This window comes from Trichechus manatus, unplaced genomic scaffold, assembly GCF_000243295.1.
Source record: "Trichechus manatus latirostris isolate Lorelei unplaced genomic scaffold, TriManLat1.0 scaffold00113, whole genome shotgun sequence".
In the NCBI taxonomy this organism is placed as follows: domain Eukaryota; kingdom Metazoa; phylum Chordata; class Mammalia; order Sirenia; family Trichechidae; genus Trichechus; species Trichechus manatus.
In genome coordinates, this window is record NW_004444049.1 from 3,217,253 (window position 1) to 3,233,254 (window position 16,002).

The 16,002-nt window shown below is 47.5% G+C and overlaps 1 protein-coding gene across 13 annotated transcripts in view; it reads right to left on the reverse strand.

The window, feature by feature from the left end:
• The window catches only part of PPP6R3 (protein phosphatase 6 regulatory subunit 3), a 148,478-nt gene that overhangs the window by 59,110 nt on the left and 73,366 nt on the right, over positions 1–16,002 (reverse strand). For 12 of the 13 annotated variants that reach the window (XM_004383640.2, XM_023738141.1, XM_023738140.1 and 9 more), the window contains 5 exons: positions 14,895–15,127; positions 9,222–9,408; positions 5,827–5,964; positions 3,417–3,482; positions 884–996 (listed from right to left, as the gene is read on the reverse strand). In XM_004383640.2, the coding sequence (XP_004383697.1) occupies positions 884–996; positions 3,417–3,482; positions 5,827–5,964; positions 9,222–9,408; positions 14,895–15,121 (731 nt within the window). In that variant the 5' untranslated portion in view covers positions 15,122–15,127. Of the gene's footprint in view, positions 1–883; positions 997–3,416; positions 3,483–5,826; positions 5,965–9,221; positions 9,409–14,894; positions 15,128–16,002 lie in introns of those variants that run through there. The other variant, XM_023738145.1, reaches the window with a different exon arrangement.

Sequence of the window (16,002 nt, forward strand, 5' to 3'; positions counted from 1 at the left end):
TTCACGTGGCTTGGCATCTCTCTTCCTCACCTGTGCTTTCTAGCTTAATCTTTTATATTGCAAAAGAGACTGACTCAAGACACACCCTATACTAAGCCTGTCTCATTAACATAACAAAAGCAACCCATTCCCAAACAGGACTACAACCACAAGCATAGAGGTTAGGATTTACAACACATATTTTTGGGGGACACAGTTCAATCCACAACACAGGTCAAATCAGTATTTTGACCATTTTACAGTGAAGCAAAAGTATGCCCATGCTTGACAGTAAACATTCTTTCTGAAAATGTGTGAATCTAGAAAAACTAAATCTGCACAGGTTGGCCATTCACAAACTTCCAAATAGCACCCCATCCCCAAGTCATCTTCCATCTCAACATGAGGTCACTGTTCATCAGGAACTGTCTAAGAATAAGGGCAGAAGCAGTACAAAGAAACAAAACCCTTCAAATCAGGTCTGGTCAGGTTGCCCCTAGTCAGCGACAAAGGTGTCTAAACCTTAAGAACTTCTAATAAAAACTGCTGCCTAAAAGTGGGTCAGATTAGTATGTACCTAAAACTACTCTCCATCAAAAGACCCTGGGAGGCAGTGACTACAGTTGTTACATGACCACTATATCATGGCTCTAGGGAATGTTTGCAAATAATTAAAAAGGTCTACATATAAATGTCATTTATTTACCTTCTGACTCTGTAAATCTCCACGGTACATCACAAACTGCTGATTTAAGATAAGTAGGTTTTCATATTTCTCATCCATCCAAGGATATTTTCCAGGGATGTGATTCCAACATGAATAAGAAAACTTACCAACCACTCACAATGGTAGCACGTCAGTAGCATCAACATAAAAAAAACAAGAACATGGTCGCAAACATACTTTTCTAGAGTGGCAAGCAGGGGATCTGGTTCTGCACTGTTCTGAATTTGTAACATCTGGTCTCTGCTCAGGCGAATAATTTCACAAAGTGACTGGGATGCATTTGAATGTCGCTAAAGGAAAAAAGGACAATTTTAACTATAAAACAGGTTAGAAGTTAAATTTCTCATAGTAAGTTAGAAAGGATATTATGTATGAAATAACACAAATTAACACTGGCTCTCAGCTTCAGTGAGTTAAAAGTTAAGCCCAAAAGAAATAACATTATATAAAGCATAAGTATTCTATTTCATCAGGTTAACGATCTTTACTGAATACTGCACAGTGTATGTTACTCTGTGTGGGGAGACACGATCAAAGTTCTGACAAGGAAAATGTTTCTTAATTGAGTACTTGGAGAAAATATATCCCCAAACTATATACTTTTATCAGCATACAAAGATGTACACATGGCTTTGATTTAAAAAAACTAAAACCAGGCCGACAGAATGTTCTGGAATACACCAACAGGTCAGAACTCTGAATCTCCTCCCAGTGCACAGTGGGTTTCGCCTCACAGGAAAGCTCTCAAATCTCCGTGCCCAGATATGCTCTATCCTGTGGCCTGCGAAAATGAGCATGACTGAAGGCTGTGCCGTGTGTTCCCGGTCCAGGTGGAACAACGCTACCCAGCAGAGATGACAACGCACGCCAGGACATCAGAATCCACTGCTTGTACCCAGGAGCCTCACGTTTCCTTCATTAATACAAACGGGCCAGTACACTATTAACATGTGATTTATCACTTAATACAAAACAGCAGCAGCATCGACAGGACTATCCAAAAGGCAACATGAACCTTCTTGTAAGCCAAGCAGGAAGGTGGTGAACACAGCCGACGTCCACAACTTCCCAGAGAACCTGCTGTGGAGCTGGGCTTCTCCTTTACTGATTTCTCGGGGGCCCTGCAGACAGGTGTAACAGCCTGCAGAGCCATCGAGCTCGTCTGCTCAAGAACACAACCCTAGTGCTGAGAAGCCTCGGTCCTGACCTCCTCCCTGGTGCAGGTTCATGCTCCTCTCTCTCTCCACAGCCGACCGGCCGCACAGCCTCCACACGTGGCAATGTGGTCCTGGAACTGCCACGCTCCCTGGACCATCACCACCAGCCTCACCCCACAGGAGCAGGCCTTACCACCCCAGCTGCACGGAAGGCTCCCTCTAACCAGGGATTCTCTCACACTAGTATGCCCTCTAGAACCCCATCAACGCTTCCTGAATACAAATTCTGCACGGCAACAGTAACAGCTGTCACCAGGTAGCACATAACACACTGTCTGTCTCGAGGGGAGACGATGAGAATCAACAGCTACTTTAATAGTCAGCCTTTTTTTCTTTTGCCTTTTTTTTGAAAGCCTGTTTTAGATGAAGTCCGGGTACCAAAAGTCTGTGAAGGGTCCAGAACGGACAGTTCCCCTTTGAGAGTGAGCACCGCTCTGGCTGCACCCTTCTTGCTCTCCACGGATCCTCCATGCTGCTCTACTCACTCTCCGATTTCACCTGCATCCTAGAGGTTACAAGGAGGACCTGTGCCCCTGACACAGCCTGCATCTCCCTCAAACCAACTCCTTCACAGCTGACAGTCTGACTGCCGTCTGTAGACAACCATGGTTGAACACGGGCCATTTCATCTGGTGTCACCTGACACTAAAGGTACAAATGGCGGCAGCAGACAGGCCCTGTGACCACTCACTCCGCAGAAACACGCACCCCCCCTGAGCCTCGCGAGCGTGCCCCACAGGCATCCCCTGAGCACAGGCTCAATCTGCAAGGTCCAATCCTACTGCCAAGCCAGTCTTCAGCACCCAGGACAGAGGCCCCGAGTCAGAGCACAAAGGCCTGGGCCCAGACCAAGAGCCCATCAAGGACTGTCCAGTGAGCAGGCTCGCACTCTGCTGCCAGGAAAGCTCTAACCAGAACAGACAAAACGATGCCAGATGTGGCCACATCACGTGGGCTAAAGACAGGTGTAAGCAGGGGCAGACTAACCAGGAAGCACAGTAGGCACCAGTTTACAGTAAGCGAGGTATGCACAGGCTTAACTGTGATTACTTACTAATCTGTAGTGCACAATTTCACAGGGTTTCACCAAATCTTTGATATGGTGAAACTGCACTACACATTATTAAGTAAGCATAAGTAAGCCAGTGCGTACTTTACTTATTGGGTAATCCGTCCCTGGGTATAAGAAGAAAAAGCAGCATGGACAGTGGAAAAGTGTGACAAAGGCCAGCAGGTCCAGCCCAAAATGCCAGCTCTAGAAAGGAGACAGTCTTAAACCAGGCCTGCTGGTCCACCTTTCTGGAAATTTTGTGGATATCAGCAAACTCATATTTTTTAAAGTGTTTAGAAAACTGTCAACTTCAAGAATGTCAGATTATTGCTGTTCTACCTGTCCTTTACGATGATCTTCACTTCTATACAATCATGCTATGTGCCCAAGTAAACACAGTTCTTTTTTTATGAGTTTACAGTCACCCAAGAGTAGAACTTACATCTTCTTCTTGCGATGGATGAACTATTTCCACAAGCCTCTGGATGATTTTCTCCTCATTTAACCACTGTAAAACACATTGTAGAAGTAATCATAGCAATGAGCGGCTCTTGGTTCAAGCCCAGTGAAGATTAACATACTTGGAAATATCCATCACATTTTAAGTAGAATGTTACAGGTTTCTCTGGACTTTGAACACTACAGAAAATTAAAAGTCCCCCAAGGAAGATGGCAGTGAATACATTATTTTAACAGTGACCGACAGCACCAATAACTCCCTCACGTTACCACGCCCACATACTAACACTAAATGCTGTTCTGTGAACATGTCTGGCTTTGAAGAATAAAACTATAACATTTTCAGATGGTGGTCTTGGGGAATTACAGAACTTCAAATAAATAAAAGGAGAAAAACTGGGGGAATTGTTTTAAGACAATGTTCTATTAGACTTAGAAGTAAAAGGGGACAGAGGTGAGCAGAGGAATCAAGCGAGCTACATGCTTCCTGAATGAAAATATGAAGGGGTGAGACTGTAGAAAAATAAGTGGAAAATTCGCTGGCTTCATAGCAACTCCACAAGGAGCTGAAGCACCAAAATAAACAAGGCAGCTGACTACCTGAAAAGGACACCAAGAAACCCAGGCTTCTAACCCAAAGGTTAAAGCAGGTGGGATGGGGGAGGGGGAGGGGCACAGAGCACACCCCTCACACACCTGTCTCAAGTCCTCAGGGGAGGGCATCAACGAAAGGGAGTGCAAACAGCTGGCAGGAGGACCGACAAAGACAAGAGGCCCACTTCATAGTTTAAAACCTGCCTTAACCCTGCACACCAATCACCCGGGGGGCTTGTTAAATGCTGCGAGGCCAAGGGTGAGGTCTGACGTTATGGATTTCTAACAAGCAAGATCCTAAAGCACAGCTTGGTAGACTTCTGTGTGTGAGCGGGGGCGAGGTGGGTCTCACCGCCACGGGAGAAACCTGGAGGCTCTCTGGGCAGTGAAGTCATCAGTCAGTTCCTGACTCCAACTGCCTCCACAGCTATCCACAAGCACCTCCAGTCTGAGCCCGCTTTTGGATTAACTCCCCCATGACGGCCCCCAAATTAGAGTAAGACATTTGGGAGTTTCCAACTAGGCCTTCCCCCACCTACACTTAGCTTTCATTAACCACCTATCACCATATCCCTCCAGGAATGTATCTATTCCTTTGGAAAGGGGCCCTGAAATTCAACCCAGAAGTGACCAAAGGAATAAATCCAGTCAAGCAAACCATATGGAAGAAATCTTTTCCCCGAAAGGAAAAGACGGTTTCCCCTGTAATAACCCAAATACAAACATGGCCTCCCCCTCGTCCTCAACAATCTTCCCCAAGTTCCTCAGTCTCTTCTGAGGAAAGCTGCCCTTTAAAGGGATCAGCTGTCCCCATTCCCACAGGTCATTCCCAGCACTCACTGCATTGGCTCGCAGTGACCAGCAGTTCTCAGGAGAACCTCTTTGCCTGGGTTGTTCCCCTCTACCGAACCAGCCTGACCCTCAGAAACACTCACTCTGGTGCACCTCCCACCCAGCGGAACACGCCCTTTCCTGGGGCACCACCCGACAGACCTTCCTCTCTAAGGCCCTCCCATCTCGCCTCCTGACCCTTCAGGGCTTTACTTAAAATTAGCATTTTCAACAAAACTCATTTGCAAAGAAATGAGTAAGTTCTAACTAAGGTTCCAGGCTGAGTATTAAAGATGGAATGGATTAGGGAATGGTTCTGGAAGAAGACACTGAAAGGAAAGAAAGGGAGAGAGGAAGAGACAGAAGACATGGAGAGAAGGCACAGACATCTGCAGGTTACTCACACCCAACCCAGATCCTGCCTAGGATAGCCACCTCTCTGAATTTTAAAATATGTGCCCTTGTGGAAGTAAGCTCTGTTCTCCTTCCTACCCCCTGCTCCTGAGTATCCATGAGAAGAGAGTTACTTCTGAAGCTGGATCCCTGGAACCATCTACACCTCCCCTATTTTAACTTTTGGAGACAGAACCCTTCAGAGTCTGATCATCCTGTCAGAAAAGAAGCTTCCCTAACAGCATACTCAGATTGAGAGTTAGAGTCCCCAACCTTATTTCTGCTCTTACCACCAGACCCAGCTTTACCCACCACACCTGCCCAGCTCCACCACTGAACAGACCAGCCAAGGGAAAGAAGCACTCACCCCACATACCCACGGATGTGCACATCCTGAAGCCAGGTCTTGCGAAATCGGACTCTCTCTTCCTCCCTTGCAACAACCTTCCTTCACCACCCTCTCCCTGCCCCCAGACCCCCAGACCGCCTTCCACCACAAACTCCAACCATGGAGACCCTCCCCAGCACCCTGGTCTGTTCAGCCTCCCTCAGCAACAAGTTATAATCCTACTCACATTCAACACATCTTGCCTGGGCTGTGGAGGCTCGATACATGTCAGGAGCCTGAGCAGCAAGTCCATGATCGCAGAGGTTCCTATGTGCTTTATGATAAGGTCTACAAAGTCGCGTTTCTTCTTTAGGAAATCCACAATCTAGAGGAGAACAAACCAGAAGCTGAAAGACCTGGAACCTGGGAACCATAAACTTTAGAATGCTTTAAATCCTGACCCCTCTAATCCTCCCAGCTCCACAATCCCAAGAATGGCAAATACCAAATTAGTAAGAAGATGTTAGGTTGGAAAGCCCGGCTAATAGTCTCAATGTTCAAAAACCCCCTTGGGAAAAACATCTCCCAAATCATCACACGTCCCTTAATACAAATACACCATAATAATTTCTTTTCCTATTCACTTTCATTATTAATTCTCAGAGAATGGGGGTCAAAAATTTAATACACCTAGAAACAGCAAGAGAATATACCAGTTAATAACTTATGGACATAAGATAGGCCCATCAGACTTCACACCAAAATGCAGGAACATTTTTAGACTCTTCATTATATTCTCTCAAGTAACAGAAAAACACTGAAAACATTAAGATTTCTACTGCAGTCCAAGTAGCTAACTCACCTGCTATACAAACATCACACTGAGTTTTATGCTGGCAATTCACCTGATTAGATTACCACAAGAAGGGCAGACGGTGGGAGAGGCTGACAGGCACACTGAGGGAATCTGGCAATAGGGATGTACATTATGACTCTGTCCCCAGGGCCTCTCCTGCACTGGAGTACAGGGGCCTGCTTCATCCTGTACCCCTCGCGGACCCCCTGCTTTCTGCCTGTGTGTTTGTGTTATCTACTCAAAACCCCACCCCAAGGCCCAGGAGCACCATGGCCCGTGTGGCTGCTGCTCTAACTGAACCTCACTGAGGTCTCTCAACAGCCCCTGAAGGAGGGTGAGTGACCCAACGGCACAGGTGAGGAAAGTGAGACAGGTTAAAGGACCTAGAGCTAAAAGGTAGCCGCTCTGAGACTGAGATCGAGATCTGTATGAACCCAGGCGCCATGATCCCTCCAGTGGGCCACATGGGAAATCTAACAGCCAGAGATGACAACTAGCATTGCTTACTACAACCAGGACTAACCACCACAGACTGCTTCTCTAGACAACAAGGTTAAACACCGTAATATAAGCCCGAGAAAAAAGTCACACGTGACCAAAATCCGCCATGATTCAGTGGCAAAAGCACTGGACCTGGAGGCCAAAGGCACAAATCCTGGGCGACGCTGTGGTCAGCACAGCAAGGACAGAAAGCACCTGTATCACAGACGACAGTGTTTGAGGTGCTACATCATCCAACACTGAAGACATCCTACAGCAGAACTTCCTGTTCACAAGCTAAGGTATGTGTCCTTACCGCTTAAGTCAGACTGAGTTGGAATTTTTTCATTACTTGCAGCTGCATATATCGCAGCACATCACGCTAACAAGGACATCTTTCCTTACATGGGTAATTCTCAGGACAGAGGGATCCCAGCTTTGGCCTTTCCCTGTACCCCAAAGAGTAAGCTGCACTGTGTCCTCTCATTATCAGCCAAGGAGCCCTGGACCAAGAAAGACAAGAAGCAGCTGGGCCCTTTTCTCAGAGTTTAACTGGCAGCTGCCCTCACGGTTACAGAGAGAATGCCTGATCTTGAGGTCCAATACAAGCACACAGAGCCCCCAGAAAGTTTTAAGTGGGTTCCCGCTCTGGAGTCAAATACAGACTGAAAACCGACTCCCACAAATTTGGGGTCATGTAGCACGCACGGGGTGAGGAGGGAACGCGTGCAGGGAAGGCCCATCTTGTCACGGCTGCCACCGCCTCTGAGGACCGGGCGGCCATGTCACGTGGTGGGTACAGCACTTCCGGAAGGCAGAAGAGGCAAACTGTGTGTTTCACAGGAAGCAGGATGTTTGGATTATTATCTTAAAAAACTCTACTTCCAATACACTTTCAGGAAGGTGATCTTGCTCAATTAAGAGCGCAAAAGAATACAGTCTTTCTAAAATAAAACACGTATCCACTGAGCCTTGGCAAAGAATAGAATTTAACAAAAAAACCAAATCTGTTGCCGTCAAGTTGACTCCGACTCATAACGCCCCTATAGGACAGAGTAGAATCGCCCCACAGGGTTTCCAAGGCTGCAATCTTTACGGAAGCAGACTGCCACATCTTTCTCCCGCGGAGAAGCTGGTGGGTTCGAACCGCTGATCTTTTGGTTAGCCAATGAGCACTTTAACCACTGTGCTACCAGGGCTCCTCAGACAGAACATACCCCTCCATGTCTGCTGAGAGCAAGGACGGATCGCCGCAGCCTATCATCCACCAAGAAGGAAGCCAGGCCCGGGAGTCTGTCCGCCCTGCGCACTTCGCACACCCTTGCTTGCTGCAGCTCTGGCAGCTCTGCTCCTTTGCACTTGAGCAGCCGAGGCTCCAGCTGTCCTTTGGGTGCCTATTCTCATCAGTGATTATAATCTCCTGGCAAGCAGGTCCTTTTTCACACCAGTATCCACTACAGCAGTGATTCTCAAGCTTTAGCATGCAGCAGAATCATCTGGAAGGCTTGTGAATAACCCAGATGGCTGGCCCTACCCACACAGAGTTGTTGATTCAGTAGGTCTGCGGTGTGGTCTAAGAACTTGCATTTCTAACAAATTCTCAGGTGATGCTGATGCTGCTGGTGCAGGGACCACATTTGAGAACCGCTGCACAAACGATACTTGGTAAATAAATGTTCCAAGTACATCTGAGTTACGAACAAAACAGAGAAGACAAAGATGGTTATCGCCCCAACAGTAAGACAGCAGGAAGCCGGGTGTGACAGCAACAGCAGAGTGGCACATGTGTGACAGTCTGCACTCAGATGTCCCTACTGAGCATTTACGTTTTGAGTAGAAGCAAAATAGAAACGATCACCATTTGTACAAACCAGTCATCAGTTACATTCATGGGAAAGCTTTTTAATTTAAGCTTCATTTCTGATCATCATTAGGAGAAAAGAAACAAAAAACTGTTACTACACCAAAGACTCACTAAGACTCCACCCAGACATCCAACCACTGAGGGTCAAATGCTACTGTCACCAAATGGGTTCCCCACATCCTCATGCTTCTAACTACCTGTCGAAAGAGGAAACCAAAGGGTGCTGACACAGTAAGGGGTAAGGCACTGAGAAACGGATGTGCCAAGTAAGACCCTATCTAGCTCATTAATGTGTAAATCAGTGTGCTTTTAGAACACTGAAGGTTGAAAATACATTTTCTTATAGAACCTGGACTTACAGTAACCCAGAACACGGTTTCTGGGCGATCATCTCAGGGGGAGGATCAGCTCTAATACTTACCTCTTGGAAAACAGTATTTACCTGTTCTGGTTTTCTGCTGATAAGAATACTTAGCACCTTGCTGAAGAAACTGGCAAGCAGTGGGTTCAAGGGGGACTCGTTTAGGAGGAAGCTATATAATTTCATTAGCAAGGATTCATCTTCTCCCAGTCTATCATTCATCTGGGAGACATCGGAAGTGAGCAACTCACAAGATATATTTGGGTACCTAGAAGAACAGGACACTTATATCATCATCTACGTCACAGTTTCACGACACAGATTAAAACACAGATTAGAAAGGCTTCCAGCAACTTTGTGAAAATAACAGAATCTTCTTCTGGAAATTAGAAAATCCTTTCAATGCATTCTATCCAGACTAAATTGAATTTTCTAATGTGTTGAAAACACTGCTTCTAAATCAAGCCTTAATAAGAGTTCATTTTCCCCAACAAAACTAGACAGCACCTGGGACTCAGAAGTCACAGGAGGCTAGGCTGCACGGCAGGCCATCTGGGCTATCAGGGGAGGGGAGGGGAGATGGGAGCTCAGATGCAGCACCCTGAGAGCTGTTGGTGGTAGCACTCACTGGGTAACTGCGGGGCGCCGCTCCCAGGACACTGTGCTGCACACAGCACCTGTGGGCACCTTGTAGACACCTGGGCAGCCATCTCTATTTTTAGATGGCTTGCAAATGGTACTTTGTGTTGTTCTGGGAGCCTTATCAAGCGTTCAGTCCTTCTTACATCTTAAAAGAATGAGATACCCTTACATACTGAAGTGGAGAAGAGACCTGAGTCTGGGTTACCCAGGCAGAAACCTGCTCTTCACGCCCACCTTCCCGGGTACAGCAAGCCACCCGGGCGTCTCCCCAGCATGCCGTCTGCTCTGGATATGCTCACTGGCTCTTCTCAGAGCCACAGCTTTAGAAATACCTGCACCCCACTCAGACCCCCTCTGAAAAACGGGCAGATCCTTTTTCTCAACTTGCTGCAACTATTACTTAGTGCCCGATTTAGCAGTAACCACGGAGACATCAAGCCCGTCCAGCCTGCCCTCCACCTGACCCACAGGCCCTGCTCTACTCTGCCACTCCTCCCTGGAGAGCAGCCTGGGTCCAGAACCCCAACTAGCTGTCAGGAGTGGCAAGCTCCAAGGCGGACCAGGACAGGGAGGTGACAAAACAGCCACAAGCAGCTGTGTGACGGGAGAGGCGAGGCCTGTGGGTGGGAACCTACGTGATCAGGGCACACGCAGCACTCTGAGGCCAGGGCTGCTGTTCTGAGACCCACCCCCACCCCACCCCATCCCGCCCAACTCACAGTGGCAATGGGCAACCGACCAGAAAGCCACAGCACCTAAGAAGGTCTGCAGTGAGGGGAGAAGGCTGAGCAGCATGAGAAGGTCCCAAAATGGACCTTTGTAGGGAAGAAAAACCCCATTGCCGCTGAGTCAGTTCTGACTCATAGCCACCCTACAGGACAGAGCAGAACTGTCCCACAGGGTTTTCCAAGCAGCGACTGGTGGATTCAAACTGCCAACCTTCCGGGTAGCAGCCGAGCTCTTAACCACTGCACCACCAGCACTGGTGGGTGTGTGGGCATGACGATGTGGCTTGGTGAGTGTAAAGGGTCTCTCACTTACGGAACATGTGAGTTCACAGATGCACCGTTACCCCAGGGGCAGAGAACGTGGGGGTCAGAGGTGCAGCTTCTGGAGTCACACCACCTGGGTGCAAAACCTGCCTCCTCCACTCACAAGCTGTGTAACTTTGGGCAAGTTATGTAACCTCTCTGGGCCTCAGTTTCCTCATCTGCAACATTAGAACAATAGTCCTATCTCCTGGGGAGGATAAAACATACAAAACACCGGGAAGACAGCCTGGCAGGCATGCTAGCTGCCTGCACTCTTCTTTATTTTCTACTATAAAGCTGCAGAAATGCTGCTATTGTCGGGGTAAGGAGTATTCCTCAACTGGCCCAATTTGAAAATTGCTGGCAAACAAAAGATTAGTAACAGGTAGTTCTTGATCCTGGCTGCAGGCTCTGAATTTGGACGTGGAAGGTCTAGAGGAGGGCCTGGGCGTCTCTGTAGACTGTTCACGTCCCACAGGTGACTCAGGCTCGCTCTAACCAGCAAAGCAAGTGTGCCGGGCCTGGGCATTACATAACAGGCTGAGAGTTCTGGTTCTGGGCAGGCTGGAGCTACTCCCTCCTCAACATGAACCTCGCTTTGCAACACCTGAGGATCCCACTACCCAAACCTCGGCAGGACCTTTCCTCTTCCTCCCCTGCCACACCTTCGACTAGATCCTTGGTCCAGCTCTCCTGCACCCCGGCCTGCCTTGCATCTGGGCCCATTCCTCCTGCCAAGGCCACCCCTCCACTGGCCTCTGGATCCCACCCCTCCCACCTACTCCAGCAGCGCGCATCACCAGATCACCTCTCCCTGGACACTACTGTGTCCCTGTGTCCTGCAGCACTTTCACCAGCGTGCAAACGTGCCATTATTTCTTCCACTGAGGGGAAAAAAACCACACACACACACCCTCTCCTGACTCAAGTCTGCTTCTAGCTACCACCACTCTCTCTCAGCTCCCTTTACAGGGAATTATGTGAAAGAGCTGTCTCTGCTTTCTCTCCAGTTCGACCTCAAAGGCATGCCAACCAGGCCTTCACCTCCACCACCCCACAGACACTGCCCAGGCGTGGCCACCGAGCCCGACGCTGCCGTGATTCTCAGTCCTCGTCTTGCTTGGCCTTCACGCCAGCACTGACCCCCGTCCCTTCTTGCTGTCCGGAAGCAGATGCCCTTGGTCGAAGGACACTAGGCCCTCCAGGCTCTCCTTGTACCTCTAGCCACTCCTTCTAGGTCCCTCTGTGGGAACTGTGACCCGCCCAGTGGTCTCAGAGTTCAGTCTCTGAACCTTTCCTCTACCTGCACCAATCCCCCAGGTGATCTCACTTGGTCTCATGGCTTTAAACGCCATCCGCCTGCCCCCAGGCTCACACAGCCACTGCCCGCTCATCATCGCCTCCTCTCCACGTGACGTCTAACGGGCATCTCAAGCTGGACCGGTCACACTCCAACTCCCAGGCGTCCCCTCTGAAATCTCCTCCTCCTCCTCCAATCATCCCCAGTGCCATAAAAGGCCCTTCAGCCCTCAAGGTCCAGGCCAAACCCCTCGTGGCCATTCGTGACTTCACATTCTGTTGCACTCCATCCCTCTGCCATCAGGGAATCCCTTCAGTTCTGTGTCAACTAAGCCCGAATCTGACCATTTCTCCCCAGTCAGGTCTGCTGTAAGATCGTCTGTTTCTCTGCTTGTCGCTGCAGCCTCTTAACTGACCACCTAGAGGAGCGGTCCTGTCCTCCTACGGGCCACTGTCTACACTGCTGCGCGAAACCTTCCAATGGCTTCCTGTCTCATCCAGAGTAAAGCTCAAGTCCTGACCAGAGCCTGCGGGCCCTGCATGACCTGCCCTCCCACCCCCACGACCTCTGACCTCATCCCCGGCCCTCCCTCCCCTACTCAAAATGCTGCCCCCTCCCCAGCTGCCCTGCTGTTGAGGACACCAAGCACACCGCACTTTAGGGCTTCTGCACCTGCTGTTCCCTCTGCCTAGAAGGCTCCTTCCCCAAACCCACACAGCACCCTCCTCTCTCCCTGCACGTCCCTGAACAGGTGGCACCTTCTTCCACCTCACCACTCGCAGCGTCCTTGTTCTATCATGCTCTCTGTCTCTCTGGAGGCTTATCTGACAAACAGTGGGTTCACGTCCTCATCCAGCTCACCCCATTAGACAGTAATGCCAATGCCCAGAGCAGAGCCTGGTACTCATTAGACACTTAACAAGTGTGTGTTAAATCAGTGAATCTCACATGACAACTACATGCCATGTCTATTAAACCTACCCCAGAATACATCAGATTAGAAGCGTTTTCAAGTAGTCTTAGCTTTTGGATTTATAATGATCTATTATTTAAAGTTCTACTAACTCATTTAAAATGAAGAGCGCCTGTCATTGAAATTAAAATGGCAAATCTCTAACATTTTGGTCACTGAGAAGTTAAAACGATGATGGCTTCAATCCAGCTGTGTACTTAACTTATAACTATGAAGTTTGCAAAACACAGGAATCACTCTAGAAACTATAAAACTAGTCTAGACTTCCTTATATGACTACCACCAACCTTAACCCTGAAAAGCTTCCAGGTCCCACCTGAAAAGACCCCTCTGTGCTGGCCTCGCTCTCGAGGCACTCAAGCGCACACTGCACACGGTCATTACACTGTCCTCACCAGAAGCACAGCAGAGAACGCTTCTGCCCAAGTCAAGTCAGGCCCCTTCAATCGCAGCCAGCCAGAGGCTGTGTCCAGTGAGGCACAACTGGCTCTTGCCAACTTCAAGGTGGCACAAAACAGTGCTTCACAAACAGCTTCAAAAGCGGCACAATAAACTGCCAAGCTGTGTTGTAACAGGGAAAAAAGCCACCACTCCTTTTTGGTAACGTAAGCCCTTTACATAAGACGTGCCTTCTCTTGGCCAGATAAAGAAACAGCTTCATGCTACACGTGGAGACAGACCCGAGAAGGTTAAGTAACTCGCCAAGTTCTCAGAGCCTGTTAAGATGGGGGCCTACACGGTCCTTGCAGGTCTGCCTGCTCCAAAGCCCACGCTCTCGGACCTACGCCACACTGCCTCCTACAGAGTACGCCCCTGTCCAGAGGCCTTCACCCACGTGCTATGAAGGGAATTCCAAAGTGGGACATTTTCTAACACATGCTGGTATTTCTGCTGCCAAATGATTTCTTCTTCTTTTTTAGGATACTGACCTGAGTCGAAGCTTTCACTGAATGCTAGTTGTCAATTTTAATGGCTGGCAGAGAACATGACATCTTCGAAGACACAAGCCACCAGCAAGTTGAAAGCATTATAAGTACTATTTCCCTGATAGCAGAACTCTGCCCCAGAAATGAAAACATGTCTGAAAAGCGGGAAAGACGGGGAGAAAGGGCAAAGGAGACTCTACTAAAAGCCACAGCTCTTCCTAATTTCCATTAAATTTATTTAATTCCGTTAAGTTTATTTAATCAATGGCTTTTTGTTCCAGGGGTTTGAATAAGAAGCATTAAGCATTAAGTGATAAAGGATTCTCACTTCACTGTTGTTCCGTCTGTAAGCAGATTAGACCAGTGACGGCTACATCCACTCACTAAAGTTATCCATGGAGTTATTTACTTAAATTGAGCTACACTAATGCCCACCAAGAACCAGACCCTTATTTTCAGTCAGCAAAAGGCTAGGATCTGTTCTATCAGCAATGCTCTTCATGGCCCAAAATCTGATTTAGATTTGCTGTGTGATCTGGGGCAGCCACATCATCACTATCCTCCTATCTGCAATGTAGAGAAAACAGTTACCTTGAATCATCTTGCTATTTAAAGAAACTTGTCACGGCTGTTTATAAAGGACTCTGCCCCTCCATGAAGCCTCCTGACTGATTTAAAAATGACACTCATTGTTAAAATCCTGTCGTTTCACCAGACTCCATTTTGGCGAATGGATTATGTCTCCACTAAGCCTCTCAGTCCTGAGCATCTCACCACTCTGTCAATGGTCTACAGCAGCACCAGGGCACTGACAACAAGCACACTAACATTCTCCCCTCTTCGCTTTACTCCCACCCGAGAGAGAAGATGGAATTTTCTTACTTGTATCTGATCTTTTCATCCATGTCTTGAGGTGGTTCTTCTATAATGAATGAGACTAAATCTTCGAGACATTCTGCTTTTAACAGAAACTCTATAAGTTTGCGGTTCTGAGCTTTACATTCCTGTAAAACATCTTCCTCATCCATTAACTCCTTCAGTGTTACATCTTCTCTTTCTAGAAGTGTGTCTATGTGGGATGATGAGTGAAGATCAAACTTCCAAAACATGCTGGTCTAAACAAAATGCAAAGAGTAGTTCATCAAATTTCAACTTCACATTTTCATTTTCCATAATTCAAATTTCAGTTAAGTTTTACAGTCTAAAACGACAACTTGGCCCACATACATAAATTTCATACTGAACCTCTAAAACACTTCTTTAATAAGCAAAACTGGTAGGATTTTTTTTTACTTTCTCAGGAAAAAAGATAAAAGACTTTTATTGATAACAAAAAAGTTTTGACTTGAAGATGCTTAAAGCTAAAAGTTGGGATGATTTTGACCTGAGAAAGTAACTCAACCATCCTACCTTGTTAGGAATATAATTCTGGGGAAGGGAGAAAGTAACCACTTCTTAGGGATGAAGAACACATTCTTACATGAACTAACATCTTCTTGAAATGCAACCTGAGCAACACATGAGAAGTAATGAGACCTAAGTGTCCAGCACTCTTCACAATACTAAAGAATTCAACCAACCCCACTACAAACCAGCACTGCGGGCCACTGCTAGCACTTTCACTCATAGCTACAAGTCTTAAAGTCATAAAATGGTAAAGCCTCTGCCAATTCTGGAACCCAATTCTTGAGGAATTAGAGAGACCATTCTCCTCAGTTACTAGGAAAAACATTTGACAATCAAAACAATCACTCCACAAGGCCACATACATACTCCTTCACCACCTTCCTCCCACCCTTCCCTTCTCCCTCAACAATGAAAACAGAAAGTTTATTTTCTTCAAGTTATAGTTACAGAAGGTATTTGTTACAGCTAGGAAGAAGAACAGGGTTCACCATATAATCTGAAGGCTGCCATGAAGAGACAATTTCGAAGGCCCTTTGACCAATGACAAGATGCTGACAAGCTACAACCATTCCTATCAGTCAAA